This window comes from Acomys minous (assembly GCF_964271855.1).
Source record: "Acomys minous genome assembly, chromosome: 3".
NCBI lineage: Eukaryota > Metazoa > Chordata > Mammalia > Rodentia > Muridae > Acomys > Acomys minous.
The window spans coordinates 28050091-28067760 of NC_140485.1; the positions used below are offsets into that span (position 1 = coordinate 28050091).

Sequence of the window (17670 nt, forward strand, 5' to 3'; positions counted from 1 at the left end):
AAACCCTACCTTACATTTATGGTTGACTTGTTTTGGGATGAGGCTAAACTCATGTAACTGCTAGAACATATCTTATCTGGCATGTGGAAGATAAAAGCTACTAGGCCTCTTCAATATATCATAAATTGTGAGTGCTCAGACCTACCTCCTCACTGCTATTCTTAATTCCTTCTAGGAATCCTAAGTGTTTTATCTTTTTGGGGGGTGAAGCTTTATTTATTTTGTGTATATGAGTACACTGTCTTCATGCACACCAGAAGAGGGCATCAGATAGTTTTACAGATGGTTGTGAGCCACCATGTGGTTGCTGGGAATTGAACTCAAGACCTCTGGAAGAACAGCAAGTGCTCTTAACCACTGAGCCATCTCTCCAGCCTCCCCCACAAGTGTTTTATTCTTAAATTAGCTTTATTCTCCTCCCTTTGTTGAATCAGTTACATAATATCAGTTTTAAATTTTGAAGGAATAAACTATTTCTGATAAGCTTAGCATGATGGCACATGCCTTTAATCCCAGCACTGGGAAGCAGAGTAAGTTCAAGGCCAGCCTGGTCTACAAAGGAGTCCACGACAGCCAGGGCTACACAGAGAAACCCTGTCTCAGAAACAATACGAACAAAAGAAAAAACTATTTCTGATACAGAGATTTTAAGCTATTTTCCATAAAACTGGGTCTTAAAAATCTAGGAATCTCTGTTCCAGCTCAGCCCCTGACACTGAGCGTCTCCCCTTACCGTTCCATCCTAGACCCCAGAGTAACAGGAGCAGCCCAGGGAGCCCTGCTCTCTTGAATACCATCAACAAAGTTCACTGCACCTACCCCAAAAGAAAAAAAGAAAAGAAAAAAATCTTCCAAGTTCAAGAAGGTGTACACATTTCTTTCCTCTGTTCTCTTAGACCATGGCCAGACCTCATATTGTGACCACTGAGACTTGACATGGCATCTTTTAATAGCTTAACATGTACTGGGGGGGGGGTTGCAGAAAAATATGTCATCGATCTATATTGCCTGACATAAGAGATGATGGTTTTTTTTTTTAGCTTCTTTGTGGAAAAAAATTAAACACACACATATTAGAATAATAATATAAACATATGTTTAATTGGCAGTTGTCAAACATGGCCAATACCTTTCAGGTGTTTTCTTTTTTCCTTCCCAGATTAATTTAAAGCAAATTCAAGGTATCTTTTAGCTGAAAACATACCAGTATATACTTATAACTGACAGGCTTTAATTTTTCTTTAACTAGCATATATATCTTTTTTTTTTAATAATATGATTCATCCAGTGGGCTCTTTACAGCATGGAATCCCATTGCCTTCTTTTTTTAAGATTTATTTATTTATTACATATACAGTGTTCAGCCTGCATGTACACCTGTGCTCCAGAAATGGATATCAGATCCCATTGTAGATGGCTGTGAGCCACCATGTGGCTGCTGGGAATTGAACTCAACCTCTGGAAGAGCAGCCAGTGCTCTTAACCTCTGAGCCATCTCTTCAGCCCCCACATACATATCTTTTTAAAAAGTGATATTAAAACATTTGCTTTCAGATTTTCTTCTCTCTCTTTTTTTTTTTTTTTCCTTTTCTTTTTCTTCGACATAAGGTCTCCCTGTGTCACTGTGGCTGTTCTGGAATCCACAGAAGTCTATCTCAGTCTGCCTCTCAAGTATTGGCTGATTTTAGATTTTCTTGACTACTCTATTATTTATTTATTTTTCATTTGCCTTACTTGGACCTGGTTATAAATAGAGTTCACACATTGCTTATTTCTTAAACCTTTTTGATCTGCTGGCTCTTCTGTTTTATTTATTTGAAGATTTTTTTTTCTTTGTTGTTTTAATGTAGAAATTCTTACATTCCTGATTTTACTGGTTGTTTCTCTGTGTTGATATTTAGCATGGCATTACACTGCACCCATTTCATATAAACTGACAGTTATATCCTGATTGTCACTTACTTGACAGGGCAGTTCAGAGGTGGCGTATGAACTTCTGGTTGCGTTAGAGAGCCAGGGTCTTAGCTCTCTGCTGTCTAATCCACCTGTTTTGAAGTTTTGAGTGATAATTGGTAAAGTGTCCTTTCCCCCCTTTCTTCTAGCCCGTTAGTAAGCATTTTCTGAAATCTCACTGAGATTCCCAAACACACTATTCTAACTGCATCATTTCTCCTCCGTTTAGATAAACTTCTTCTGTTAAAAGTTAGATTACCTGAGGTTTACCTTTTATATAGAAAAGTCAGAGTTAATATTAGACTCCTTTATTTTAATCAGTTTTCAGAATGATGAGTTGGTTCACTAATGTTTTCCTGCAAAGACAAGAGTTCTTGCTTCCCTTTGTGATTCATAATCTTTCTCTACCCTTCCCTTCCTCTCAATAAAATTACAGACTCCTGGCCCTGATACATGTAATGTCATCAGTCATTGCAACTTCCTGTTTGAGACAAAGGTGTCACCAAGTAGCCCAGGCTATCCTTAAACCTTCTGCTTCAGCCTTTGAAAGAAGGATGATCAGAAGTGCCATCATATTCCAGGCTTGTCTGGTGGGACTTTCCTTGAGTTATACTTTGACTAGATTAGGTAGCAGGGTTTTGTTGTTGCTGTTTTTTGTTGTTGTTATTCTAAAACTCATTCTGTAGACCAGGCTGGCCTTGAACTCACAGAGCTCCTCCGGCTTCTGCCTCTCACATGTTGAGATTAAAGTTGTATACCACCTCTGCCTGGCCTTAGGTAGCAGTTTTTAAAGCATCCTTATTTTGTGATGCAACATTGTGTACTGTGTGCATTCTCCATATTTCATGTTCCAGCCATTCCTCCACTCAGCCCTGGTTCCTTTTAATGGGGCAATCCAGATGTTACACATACCTATTTCCATGGGAGTGGTTATTGTTTCTGATTTTTTTAAGAAGATGGGTTCAAGGAGTCTTTTTTTTTTTTTTTTTTTGAGACAGGGTTTCTCTGTGTAGCCTTGGCTGTCCTGGACTCGCTTTGTAGACCAGGCTGGCCTTGAACTCACAGCGATCTGCCTGCCTCTGCCTTCCGAGTGCTGGGATTAAAGGAGTGCACCACCACACCCAGCTTGTTTTATTTTTTGTGTGGGTTTATTTTTTTTACTCGTTTTTGTTATGTTTATTTATTTTTAATTTATTCACTTTACATTTTGTGTGGGTTTTTGTTTTTGTTTTTTTTAAGACAGGCTCTTATGTAGCCTAGGCTGGCCTTGCACTCAGGATGTAGTCTTAACATCCTACTCCTTAGGCCCCTCCTCTCAAGTGCTGAAGTGACCAGCATCTGGGCTTATTATCATTATTAGCTGCCGTGTCTGGTTGATTTCCTCTTATTCTAGGGAATCGCTGTGTTGCTTTCTCCATTTAGGTGTGCTACCCATTTTGTCTCCCTTCCTTCTACCCTCCTTCCTTTCCCTCCCTTCGTCCGTCCCTCCCTCCCTTCCTTCTTCCTTTTTTTTTTTTTTTTTTTTTTGGTGAGTGTGTGTGTGTGTGTGTGTGTGTGTGTGTGTGTGTGTGTGTGTGTGACAGTATCTTGCTGTGTAGCCCTGTTTGGCCTAGAACTCACTCTGTAGACTAGGTTGCCTCAAAGTTTTGGCAATAATCTCTCTCCCAAGTACAAGGATTACTATTCCTGGCCTTACACGGTTTATTTTGTTGTTGTTCTTTTGCTTTTTTGTGTTAGAGACAGGGTTTCTCTGTGTAGCCTTGGCTGTCCTGGACTCACTCTGTAGACCAGTCTGGCCTCACTCTTAACTCATAGAGATCCGCCTGCCTCTGCCTCCCTGAGTGCTGGGATTACAGGGATGCACCACCATGCTTGCCTCTTACACTTTCATTACTCAAAAGAATAAAACCAAAACATTTGTAGTTCATTCTTGTTAAATTTATAGAATTACTTGGGAGAATTATAAGCTTTAAATTTTTTTCTTGCATATTAATATATGAAAGATCTTTTTTAAAAAAGGAAGAGTAACTCTTTCCCATTATTCTTGTGTCAGCTTTGTATTTATCCTCTCAAATTTTGCTAGATGCTTTTTTCTGGTGTGTGTATATTGTTGTTGTTATGAGTTGGGATCTCATTCTGTAGTTCAGGGTGGGCCTAACTTGTCTCTTTGTGATGGTACACTCCTGTGATTTCCAAACTCCAGGTAGAGCCAGAAGGCTAAGAATTCATAGTCAACTTGACAACTTCCAGAACAGACAAGGGCTACTACATCTTGTTTCAAAACAAAACTAAAAAGAATTTAAAGTCAGCCCTCTGCTCATAGCAAGAACCAGTCTAGCCTGGGCTACATAAGAACCATCTCAAATTAATAACAGCAGCAAAACTACTAGAATTACAGGAATGAAGCATTTTGCCCATTCACCAGTTGATACAATAAAATTACATTTTATGGCTGGGCGTGGTGGCGCACGCCTTTAATCCCAGCACTGGGGAGGCAGCGGCAGGCGGATCACTCTGAGTTCAAGACTAGCCTGGTCTATAAAGGGAGTCCAGGACAGCCAAGGCTACACAGAGAAACCCTGTCTCGAAAAAACCAAAAAAATTAAAATAAAATTACATTTTATGACATTTAGTACTGATATCATTAATCAAATTAGTTGATTTCCTGTTGAGTTGCTCTTATGATAGTGGTAGTTATTTATCACTTAAATAATGGTATTATCTGGGGGTGTAGTCTTACCAATCAATTTTTAGTTTTTGTTTTTTTCTTTTCTTTTTTATTTTGTTTTTTCGTTTTTTCGAGACAGGGTTTCTCTGTGTAGCCTTGGCTGTCCTGGACTCCCTTTTATAGACCAGGCTAGCCTTGAACTCACAGTGATCCATTTACCTCTGCCTCCCCAAGTGCTGGGATTAAAAAGGTGTGCACCATAACACCCAGCCAAAATTTTTATGTTTATTTTTAAGTTGAACATAAGCATAATAGCATATGCTGTAATCACAATGCTTGGAAAGTGCAGACAGGAGAATCAGGTGTTTAAGATGATCTTTGACTAAACATTTCAAGGCCATTGTACACTACCCGCTTCCCCAAAAATGAGAACCTACCCCCTGCCCCAAAAATAAGACAAGAAAAAAAAAAATGCAGTGATTTTTCATTGGCAGGTATTAGAGGATGCTTAGCCTTGCTTTCTTCCTCAGGACTAGTTGATGACTTTTAAAAGGTGTCTTCTTGGTGGAGCAACACTGAGAAAAACACAGGAAAAAACACTTTGGAATCCAATTCAGATGTGAAAAAAAACAGGCTTACCTACCAAAAAACCTGTTGTTGTTGTTTGTTTGTTTGTTTTTGGTAAGAGAGGAGAAGGAACAACTTTTTAGGGTGCCATGAGAATTAAAAGGAGTTATCAATGATATATTTCTCCTTTTTCTCTGGGGCTATGATAGCTGAATGTTTGTCATATCCTGTTTGTGAGGCCTGAGCTTTGATGTCAAGGACAAGGGAGGGTCACAGGAGGTTGGCAGGTTAGAGAACATGGGAAGTCTTAAGCATATATAGCATACTTTATTCACCAGCACACAGACTAACAGGCAGGCAGGTGTTACAGACACCCTGGGACATGATAGCACATGGGCTGTGCAAGCAAAGGCTAAGGCAAGGACGCTTGCCTCCAGTCTCAAGGCCTTATTGACAGAAAATTATCAGACAAAAATGGAATTTTGCCAGAAATAGTTATATAAGGTTACACCACTGCTTACTCTGAGTAACTCAGGTATCACCAGCTCCCTTCCTGGATGTCTAGTTCATGCTTTCGCTGACTCATACCAGGTATTCATATCATCACCTGCTTTTTTAAACTTCTGTTGACTTTTATGGCCTTCTGTTTCCTGTAATATTTACTGATAATAGCAGTACTAATCATTTGTTGAATACAAGGCAGTATCCCAAAAACTTCATATGGATTTTATTTAATCCTTGTAGAATTATATGAAGTGAGTATAATTAACTTTTTTTATTTAAGAAAACTGATGCAGGCAAGTTAAGTAATTTGTAGGAATGTGTGGGGTAGTAGTGAGGAATGCTGCTTTGGGTAACTTTATGTTCAGGTGTTTGTCCTGGTAATAGAAATGAAACTAGAACAGATATCTCTCTGTATTTTTTAAATAGTCAAGTCTAAAGGGCTAATGATATAGCTTAGTTAGTATAGAGTGTGTGACTAGCATATACGAAGCTCTGAGTCTGGGTGTAATGCCCAGCATTGTATAAATTTGGCATAGCGATACACACTGGTAATCTCAGAATTGGGATTTGGAAACAAGAAGATCAGTTCAGTGTCATCCTTGGTTACCTGGAGAGTTCAAGGTTAGCCTGGGTTGCCTGAGACCCTGTCAGAAACAAAGAAAGGGCGCTGGAGAGATGGCTCAGAGGTTAAGAGCACTGACTGCTCTTCCAGAGGTCCTGAGTTCAATTCCCAGCAACCACATGGAGGCTCACAACCATCTATAATGTGATCTGACACCCTCTTCTGGCACACAGGTATACATGCAGGTAGGGCACTCATACACTAAATAAACAAATAAATCTTTAAAAAGAGAGAGAGAGGAAGAAAAGAAAGAAAGAAAAAGAAAGAGGAGGAGGAAGAAGAAAAGATTCATGTTTGTTTTGTTAGAATAGTAAGGATAAAGCAAAATGCGATTATCAACAACATGCTTATTCTTAGAGTGATGCTCAGTGGTTAAAAGTTGTCACTATTCTTCCAAAGGACTGGAGTTCAGTTTCCAGCATCTATGTTAAGCAACTAACAGCCATCTTTAACTCCAGCTCCAGGGGGTCAGGTGTGGTCTTCTGTTTCCAGTGGCATCCACAGTACACACACACACACACACACACACACACACACACACACACACACACGGGTGGGGGGGGGAGAGGGAGAGAAGGAGAGGTAGAAAGAGAGGCTGAGGGGCAGGAGGGAAAGAGAGAGGAGAAAGGGAAGGAGAGAAAGAGACTTACTGAGGGAGTGTTGTTTAGAGACAGGGTTTCTCTGTGTGGCCCTGGCTGGCCTGGACTTGCTTTGTACACCAGGCTGTCCTGGAATTCACAGTGATCTGCCTGCCTCTGTCTTGAGTGCTGGGATTACAGGTGTGTGCCACCATGCCTGGCTAGGAAAATGCTTATTCTTAACATGGAACACTCTGGTTATTAGAACATATTCTTTGAGTCAAAAGATCACAACTGAGCCAAGAGCCCTACTGTGTCAGTCAGAGCTTTTTATTTATTTATTTATTTTTTTTGTTTTTTGAGACAGGGTCTCTCTGTGTAGCCTTGCCTGTCCTGGATTCACTTTGTAGACCAGGCTAGCCTCGCCTGCCTCTGCCTTCCAAATGCTGGGATTAAAGGCATGTAGCCAAAGCATTTATAATGTGGCAATGTAGTGAATAGACAATTTCAAGTCTCATTACATTATTAGGACTGTATTTTAAAGTAATTATCTGACTCCACAGGGTCGGAATCTGGCAGACCTTCGGCGTAGCCAGTCCCGGGGCACATTCACCATCAGCACTACTCTTCGTCTCGGGAGGCAGATCCTGGAGTCTATTGAGAGCATACATTCTGTGGGATTCCTTCACAGAGACATCAAACCGGTAGGGGCTTCTCTGTCCCAAGCACAAAAGGCTATTGTTTGGTAATTCTCATGTTAGATAGAATGTATGGTAAATGTAGTTTTCTGTATTTGTTGTGGTTAAATAAAAAATATTTTTATCTCTGTAATGCCCCAAAAGTAAAAATTATTTACCTCTTAGGTTTGTGGTTTTTTTTTTTAAGGTAATTGGGAACTACATCTTATTTTCAGTAGCTTTTCTCATACCCTGAAATGTTGCTTACCAACTAAATTAAAAATGTTTTATGCTTGGGGCCTAGGAGATGGCTTAATCGTTACAGTACTGAGAACTTGAGTCGTGAGTTTGACCCCTGGAGCCCTTGGTGGTGCTAACCAGGTGAGATCGGATCTTTACAGGTGGCTTGGCCCACCAGCCCGCCTGCCTAAGAAACACCTCCTAAGGTTGTCTGCTGGACCCCACACATACTTACACGCAGGTTCTATGCCTGCCAGTTATTGTTAGATATGTTAGCATTGCTAATTATTCAGCCTTACATGTAAATCATTAATTTGAGTTGTGTGTTTCCTGATAACAGTTGTTCATTTTTTTAGGTCACCAATTATAGTTACTAGAAATAATCAACTATGAAAGACCTAAATCTTCTCCTAAGAGCTACTGTAGAAATAAAATTTGTTTTTCCTTTGTTTTGTTTTGCCTTTCTTAGAAATCATTGTTTCCATTACTGAAATATGCTTTTCTTCTTTTTTATCTGGTATTTTATTCTTCTTAAGGGAAGATGATCATTTCTGATATCCCATAAATTTAACTGATGTTGGTGCATTTGCAAAATATAGCCACATGCTATTACATCATTTCTAAAATTAGTTTACATGAAATTGGCAATTAAATTTCTTCAAAGTGGGTTCTTCTAGAGTTAGAACTACTCTGAAACTAGAAACTGGATATTAACTAATATTACATTTAAATAAAACAGTATGATTGATTTATTTTAGGTCAGTTAATATATGGAAAAATTGAACTTAAAGATTCATAGCTTGGCAACATAAAATCATCTTTACAATTGTATTTTACTGTCATTCTGTTCCTTTCTCTGACATTATTTGACAAACCTAACTTTCCATTTTATCAGGAAGCTCTTAAGTAAAATAATACTTTTTAAAAGCAAACAATGATGTAACAACTTGTTTTTACCATTATAAATTCCCTTATTTGAATACTTACCTTTCCAGATTTGCAGTCATTTGACACATTATATAGATTTTAGATTTGGGGGCTGTTTTGTTTGTGACTGGGAATCATGTAACTAAGGCTGACCTCAAAATTGCTATACAGCTTAGGCTGGCTGGCCTTGAAGTGATTCTTTTGTCTCTGTTTCCTGGTTGCTGGAATTAAAGGTGTATGCCGCTACACCTGTCTACAGTGGCTTTTTTTTTTTTTAAGTTTTTTGAGATGGCATTTGTCTGTGTCACCCTGGTTGTCCTGGACTTACTCTTTAGACCAGGCTGGCCTCGAACTCACAGAGATCCGCTACCTCTGCCTCCCAAGTGCTGGGATTACAAGCATGCAACACCACACCCAGCTTAGCTTTCTTTCTTTCTTTCTTTCTTTCTTTCTTTCTTTCTTTCTTTCTTTTTTTTTAAAGAGAAAATGTAAAAAAAAATTTTCTTAGGTCTATTTTGCATTGTTCCTTGAAATTGTATTTTATTCTATCTATCTATCTTTATTTATTTATTTATTTATTTATTTATGGTTTTTCAACACAGGGTTTCTCTGTAGTCATGGCTGTCCTAGACTCACTTTGTAGACCAGGCTGTCCTCGAACTCACAGTGATCTGCCTGCCTCTGCCTCTAGAGTGCAGGGATTAAAGGTGTGCACCACCATGCCCGGTCCTAAATTGTATTCTTAATTTTAGTGAGATACAGTTTTATGATGCTTATAGGAAATTCTTTTACTTTATTTATTTGCTTATTCTTTTCTTTTCTTTTTTTTCCTTGGCTTTTTTGTTTGTTTGTTTGGTTGGTTTTTTGAGACAGGATTTCTCTGTGTAACAGCTCTGGCTGTCCCAGACTCGCTTTGTAGACCAGGCTGGCCTCAAACTCACAGAGTTCCACCTGCCTCTGCCTCTGAGTGCTGGGGTTAAAGGTGTGGGCCACCATGCCCTGCAATATGCTTATTTACTAAGACAGGGTTACACTGTAACTTGGTATAAACACCAGTCTGACTTTGAACTCACAAGAGACCAGCTGGTCTCTGGAATTAAAAGTGTCCACGATCATGACTAGTCCTTATACTTAACTAAGAGATTGAGAGTGATGAAAGTTCTTTGAAGTGTATATGTATTTTTTTCCCTTCTTCCCTAGCTTTTCTTGTTTAGGAGTTTGGGTTGTCATTTAAGCAGTAACTTAGACTAGAATGTCAAGGAATTCTAGTTTTGAGTTTAATTAGGGCATTATTATATGTAGCTATACAAACATTTAAATTTATTTTTGCTCAATTTCCCTCATGGTAGACATTAACAACTCTTTCTCAAGTCACTAATTGTATTTACAAGAATGCTCAACTATGAAAAGCTTTAATTTTCCCTTGAGAGGTAGAACCAGCAACTAAATTACATATCAATATCTAGTAAAAATTGTAGTGTGTCTGAAACACACTATAAACTAGAAGAATTTGTGCAGGATAAAATATAGGCAGACTGAATATTATAACAATATATATTTTCCATCTTTATTTTTTCTAGTCAAACTTCGCCATGGGACGCTTCCCCAGTACGTGTAGGAAATGTTTCATGCTTGATTTTGGCTTGGCCCGACAGTTTACTAATTCCTGTGGTGACGTCAGACCAGTAAGCTTTTTCATTACTGTTTAATATTTGACAATTAGACTAATACTTCTTGTATCACTTTAAAGAAATGCTACTTATGTATCATAATGAATGTTAGGAGGGGAGGAAGCTCAGTGAATTAAAAGAAAAAAGGATGTTGTTTGTGTCGAAACCAGATTAGTAAATTATAAGATTAAGCAACTAGTGTCAGTCAGGCGTTGGTGAGTGCATGCTGATAATCCCAGCAGAAGCAGGCAGATCAGCAGAAGCAGTTCAAGGCCAGCCTGGGCCACAGAGTGGCTTCTAGGATAGCCAGGGCTACATAGAGAAACACTGTTTCAAAAAACCGAAACCAACCAACCAAAGAAGCTGGTGTCTAGAGTTAGCTGCATATAATCAGTGGAGGACTTGACTTTTAACTTTGTAATCGCAAAATGTTCAGGTGCCTCCTAATCAAGGCCAACGTGAAAAGAGGCTTCGGAGAGTCTGGCTAAAATCGTGTCAGGAGAAAGTCTGTCAGATGCAGTCCTGCACCTTCCAGAAAGGGAGCTCCTTGGCAGGGCCCTGACAGGGAAGTTAACCATGTGTTCTGACTGTAGCAGCTTGGAATGGAGTCATTGAGCTAAGCGAGGTGATGAGAGAGAGCAGTCTTGGTTGGATACTACAGGCCCTGACTTCTCCTATTGGATTTTCTTAAAATTTCTTGAAAATATTTCATTTGTTTGCCTTTAAAGCTATTTCTAGAGGCTTACACCTTTCTTTTACTTTTAACTAAGAGGGCCAGGCCATTCTCTATATCATTTTTCTGGCATTTCATCTCTCATTGTGACTTTTCTGTTGTTTACTCTTAAAGTTTTAGTTTGTTTAAACCTAGTTTTTCATTGTGATTTTCATTTGTATCAGGTTAACTAATTGTATAAAAAATTTTGACTTTGAGCCAACTATAAACTAGCTATACAACATATATGCAAACTATAATTAAAGTCTAGGCATATAAGAATTTCTTTTCCTTTTGGAATATTTTTGAATGAGGGTCTCAATTATGTAGCTCTGGCTGTCCTGGAACTCACTCTGTAGACCAGGCTGCCTCTGCCTCCCAAGTGCTGGGATCAAAGGTGTGCCCTGCATATGATAATCATTTTTGGGGGGTGGGGGAGTTTTGAGACACGGTTTTTCTGTATAATAGCCCTGGCTGTCCTGGACTCCAGGTTGGCCTTAAACTCAACAGAGATCCATCTGCCTCTGCCTCTGCCTCTGCCTCCAAGTGCTGGGATTAAAGGTGTGCACCACCATGCCTAGCTCTCAAAACATATTTAATGAACATATATTATAAATGAAGCATAAATCCAGGCACTAGGGTAGCAATAGTAAATAAGTAGACAAACTAAAGAGCCTTGCTAAGGTTATTTTAATAGAAAAAAAGGATGACACACAAATAAAATTTATTTATTTTTGAGATCGATTTTCTGTATGTAGCCTTGGCTGATTCCAAACTTGATCTTTTTCTTCTGCCTCGCAGGCCCCTAGAGTGCTGAGATGTAAGACATTCATGACTATTCCTGGCCTAAATATGTAATTTTGTGCAGTGGTAACACAGAGAGTTCTGTGTCTTGACATAGAGATGGGCAGAGGCCAGAAAAAATTCTGGAGGAATAGATTAGAGGGAAGACTTCTAAGGAGATATTGTATCAGCAGTTAAAATATGAGAGCAAAGCTATGAGGTTATCGAGAAACAAAGCATTAAGTAAGAAGAAATAGACTAACTTTGTTTAGTTGGACCTGGTGGCAGTAGCCTGTAATTCCACGGGAGGTTGTGGCAGAAGGATTTAAAAACTTAAAACCTGCCTGTACTACGGAGTAAACTCAAGGCCAGTGTGGTCGACTTAGTGGGACCTTATCTCAAAACTGAAAACGATGGCTGGGATATAACTCAATAGTAGATCATGGATGCAGGCCTAGGTTCAAATCATCAGTATCCAGAAGTGGGGGCAGCATTAAAAACAAAAACAAAACAGAAAACAAGGTTTGGCTAGGCGAGGAAGGAGGTCTTGGTCTGAGCCGTTGGCACACTTTGAGCAATGTTGGTAGACAGGGAAGAACCATGGGCCAGCCCAACCAGCGAGAAGTAGTCTCAGTAAGATAAGAGGAAAACCAAGAGAGCAGTAGTATCTTGGAAGGCAAGTGAAGAAAGTTCCTCAGGAAGGGTGGTAAAGTTGTCATTCCTATTAGGTGTTACTGAGAAGCAACTGGGCACTGAGAACTAACTGTTGATGACTTCTATAGAATGTTTTAGGGGGTTGGAGAGATGGTTCAGTGGTTAAGAGCACTGTCTGCTCTTCCAGAGGTCCTGAGTCTAATTCCCAGCAACCACATGGTGGCTCACAACCATCTGTAATGTGATCTAATGCTCTCTTCTGGCCTGCAGGTGTACATGCAGGCAGAACACTGTATACATAATAAGTAAATAAATAAAATTTTAAAAAGTGTTTTAATCAATGAAAACCTGGTTTTGAGCCAGGCGTGGTGGCGCACACCTGTAATTCCAGCACTCTGGAGGCAGAGGCAGGTGGATCGCTGTGAGTTCGAGGACAGCCTGGTCTACAATGGGAATCCGGAACAGCCAAGGCTACACAGAGAGACCCTATCTTGAAAAACCAAAAAAAGAAAGAAAAAGAAAGTCTGGTTTTGACACCAAGCATCACATAAGCAGGCATGGTAGTGATCCAGCACTTGGAAGGTGATGAAAAGTTGAGGGGCTTTCTCAGCAACAAGGTGATTTTAAGGCCAGACTGAGAAGCATGAGGAGCACATGGAATCCTTTGGATATATGCCTGAGAGTGAACTAGCTGGATCATCTGGTAGTTCTAATTTTACTTTTAGGGGAAACAGTAGATAAAGGTGTTGTTATAAAAACAAAATTCCAAATTGTTAGATTTTTACCAACAAAGACTTGGGAGCCAGATAGATATTGGGGTGAAAACTTGTTAGCTTAGAGAGGCAGAGAAAGCACCCAGCTGACCTTCCTCTTGAGCTAATGTCTCAAAAGGAAAAAGTCAAAACTAAAAACAAGGCCAAAAGCTTACTAGCCCAGCTAAATGGTCCAGGAGAAAAAGGCCTGCTAGCTCACCAACAGCCAGGAGGAAAAAGCCAAAAGCTAAAAGTAAGAAAAAAAAAAATTATTTCTTCTCCACAGTATCTTACTCTTCTTTCAAAGTCCCGCCTTTCTACTTAATCCCTGTCAGCTGGTTTCTTGCTTAACCTCTTGACCTAGGATTAACTTTATTAAACTCTGTGAACAGAAAGCTCTTGGATTAAAGGAGTATGCTAGGGCTCAACCACACCATAATCACCTCTTCACAATGGGATTAAATGTCCTGCAACATGTATACACAAATGTATATAAATGCAACCTGTTGAGTCTGTTTTTTTCTTTGTTTGTATATGGTTTCAGGTCTGATCACTCTGCATTAGACAGCCAATAAGGGGGCTCATTCCTGAGGCAGGCTAATTTTCCTCTCAGCAGTCAGTTAGTTACCTATACTTCCTTGTCTACGGATGGGACCCTGTGAAATACCCACATTCCACATTGATATATCCACTGAGGATGTTGTTCCAGTCTTGTTCATGTAGCCATGTCTATGAGAGATTGTTTCACAGCCGACTTCTGGTATTTTGACTCTTCCATGAGTCATAGTTGGAGAAGCTGTGATGTAGATGTATCCAATGGTGCTGAGATCCTCACAATCTGTTAGTCTCTGGTCTAGCTTTCATGGCTCCAGAAAATACAGTGCAACACCTTGAACCATGACAATTACTACCATGGCAAGATGTGCATAAAGATGTTAGAACAGGCACTCATGTGTCAGCTGCAACCAACAGCCTAATTGGACTTAAGGCCTGTTCATGCCCAGTACTGGAAATCTAGTCAGTTTCCTGGGCTAAAGAGGTTGTGTACCTTAAAAGAAAGAATCTACTGCCTCCACTTTGCTAGACCAGCATCACTCCTTACTGCATTCTAATTCTTATCCTTAGACCCACACATAAGTGTAGCTACCACCATCATCAAAGGAGCATCTCTGCACAGCAATGGAGTCTACTGCTGTGAAGAGAACCACAGCTGAACACATTTGACGTCTTGCTGTGATGTGCTCATGTCTATTTCAAGTTCATAATACTTGTATATAAGTGTCTACTTCTTTAGGTTTGTGACGTTCCTAGCTACAACTTTTTTACATTTACCTTTTTTTCATTTTATATGCATTGGTATTTTGCCTGCATGTATGTCTGTGTGAGAGTGTCTGATCTTGGAGTTACAGACAATTGTGAGCTATCATGTGGGTGCTGGGATTTGAACCCGGTTCTCTGAAAAAATAGTCAGTGCCTTTAACTGCTGACTGGCTACAATTTTATTGAATAGATTTCCGTAGAATTTTTAACATAATTGTCACGGCTCCTTCTTCTGTGCCGTGGGTCCTTAGGTTTGTTCTCTTGAGTAACAGTTATTTTCTACATGATCTTTTCTGTCAATGATGTTTTTTTCTGTTTTATATGTGTTTCTGTGTTTATAAAGTGAGCAAGATCTTACTTTCCCAGAATGTATGCTGTGGAACGAAGCGATCCAGTAAATAAAACATAAATAAATAGGTGGTAAATGTACAATTAAACTGACTTGGCCTGTAAAAAGCTTTCTAAAAACATGGCACCTGTGAAAGAACACAGTGCACTGCAGGTAAAGAGTGGTGTTCTACATTAGGACAATCAGTACTTCTGAGTAAGTACCTACCCTAAAGCAGAGGCTTTAGTCACAAGAGCCAGCCACAGGAAGATGACATCTGAAGAACGACAAGCATAAAGTTTTGGTTTTTGGTTGGTGTTTGTTTGTTTGTTTGTTTGTTTTGGATTTTCCAGACAGGTTTTCTCTGTGTGGCCATGGCTGTCTTGGACTCACTTTGTAGACTTGGCTGACCTTGAATTCACATGATCTGCCTGCCTCTGCCTCTTCCCTGAGTGCTAGGATTAAAGGTGTGCGCCATCACCATACCCAGCTGCAAGCATAACATTTTGAGCTAGAAAAAAAAAATTTGTGATAAAAGAAACTATAGTAGATTTATTATAAGAAGGTAAGATATAGAACATCTTGTAAGCCAAGTAGCATTTGGACATTATTTGGTGTCATGTTAGCTTTTTGTCTATTACCTAGCATAACTAAGTACTCAAAAACTTGAATTTTAACACAAATCATTTATGCAGATAAAATATAGTCTCAAATTAAGTTTGAATAAAATAGCCAAGATACAGTGAGATTGGCGTCTTAGATTATATAGTGATTCTTCATGTTCTTATGTATATTTGTGCCTGTGTGTTAATGTGTATACTGTGATGTTTTGGTACTTGGCATGATTCTGGGTCAATGAAAACATAAGATTATTTTTGTTGTTGTTTTGTTTTGTTTTTCAACACAGCGTTTCTCTGTGTAGCCCTGGCTGTCCTGGACTTGGTTTGTAGACCAGCCTGGCTGTGAACTCTTTCTTGCCTCTGTCTCTCAAGTGCTGGATTAAAGGCATGAGCCACCACCCCTGGCCTGCGTTTGATTTTTTTTTTTTTATATGTACAAAGCTGAGGGAGGGGTGTGTGTGTGTGTGTGTGTCTGTGTTTCTTGCTACCAAACCCAAAGCCTGGCACATAGTAGGAAATGGTGTTGTTACTGAGCTGCATCTCCCAAGCCCAATGCACATCATGTCATCACACGTTAAAATGTAGATGGATGAACCTGTGAGATGGCCCGGCAGATAGAGGCACTTGTCATTAAGCTTGATGGCTTGAGTTCAATTCTCAGGACCCACATGGGGCAAGGAACGAACCATTCCTGAAGCCTGTCCTCTGACACCCACATGTACACTGAAGCATTCGTCATTCCTCATCCTGACATCACACACACACACACACACACACACACACACACACACACAGAAAAATTAAAAATACAGATAGAAGAAAATAGGACCAAAATAAAATAACTAAACATCAGTGTTTTAAGGTTGTAGTTTAGAGATTTTTATTTTCTAGTTTTTTATAATTTCACTATAAAAATTACTATAAATAACATTTTGTTATGACAGTAGTGTTCCACCATTTGCTTCATGTGTTCAACTGTGTTAAATGTTTTGCTGTTTAATTTCTTACTATTGTGTGGTTTATTGTAGCCTCGTGCTGTGGCAGGCTTTCGAGGGACAGTTCGTTATGCTTCAATCAATGCTCATCGGAACAGAGTATGTATCTGGCCCAGGGTCATCATAACTGCATGCTCATGCCTTGTACCAGACCTGCATTTTCGTATTTCAGTTCAAAGGTATAAAAAGTGCTCAGGAGCTGAGGGTCCCTTTTAATCTATACATTTACCTGAATGGTTGTTTTAAGTCACTATTTTGTATACTGCTAATGATAAAGGAATTCATAACACTAACTCATGGTAAGATAGATAGTAGATGACAGATATGGACAGCTCCATAGAAAATGAAGTTGCATTTGCCAGAAAAGGCAACAGCTAAGTATGTCTGTTGGGAATGTATCTGTTTAATTACATATTAGTATTAAAAAATAAATATAGATGTTTGAAGAAATAAAATACCTGGATTTTGTTCTAAGAAATTATCAGTGGGTTGAGGCCATCTAGATGGCTCAGCAGGTAAAGGCACTTAACCACCTAGCCTGGTGATCTGAGTTTGACCCTTGGACCAACACAGTGGACAAAGAGAACTAATTCCCAACAAGTTACCTGATCTCTACGTGCTTACCATGGCACATGAAGACCCATGTGTGCACACACACACCTCCACACACCCAAATACAGTAAAAGCAATTCATATGGATATAATACTGTCAGTATCTAATGGAATACAGAGATTGTTTGCTTTATAGTAATGTAATAGTTTTTTATACATCAAGCCCTTTCTTTTTGTAACAAGGGGCATGGAGACATAGCTCAGTGGTAAGGCTCTTGACTAGCATGGGAAGCCTTGACTTAAACCCCCACAACTGCAGCAAAGGCAATAAATAGCCTAGACCAAAACAGCATCATTTTTGTTACTGAGTGAAAGAAAAACTTTTAGGATTACCCCCGACACCCTCTGCCCCAGTCGAGACAGGGTTTCTCTGTATATCAGCCCTAGGTGTCCTGGACTTGCTTTGAATATAGACCAGGTTGGCCTCAAACTCACAGTGATCCACCTGCCTCTGCTTCCCTGAGTGATGGGATTAAAGATGTGCTCCA

At 39.5% G+C, this 17670-nt stretch overlaps 1 protein-coding gene across 10 annotated transcripts in view; it reads left to right on the forward strand.

Moving 5' to 3' along the window:
- Positions 1–17670, forward strand: part of TTBK2 (tau tubulin kinase 2) — a 123925-nt gene that overhangs the window by 60867 nt on the left and 45388 nt on the right. For all 10 annotated transcript variants that reach the window (XR_014778116.1, XM_084776290.1, XM_084776297.1 and 7 more), the window contains 3 exons: positions 7456–7596; positions 10317–10421; positions 16604–16669. Coding sequence is in view for 9 of the 10 variants with exons in the window: in XM_084776290.1 (XP_084632416.1) it covers positions 7456–7596; positions 10317–10421; positions 16604–16669 (312 nt within the window). In the remaining variant the exon portion in view is untranslated. The remainder of the gene's footprint in view (positions 1–7455; positions 7597–10316; positions 10422–16603; positions 16670–17670) is intronic.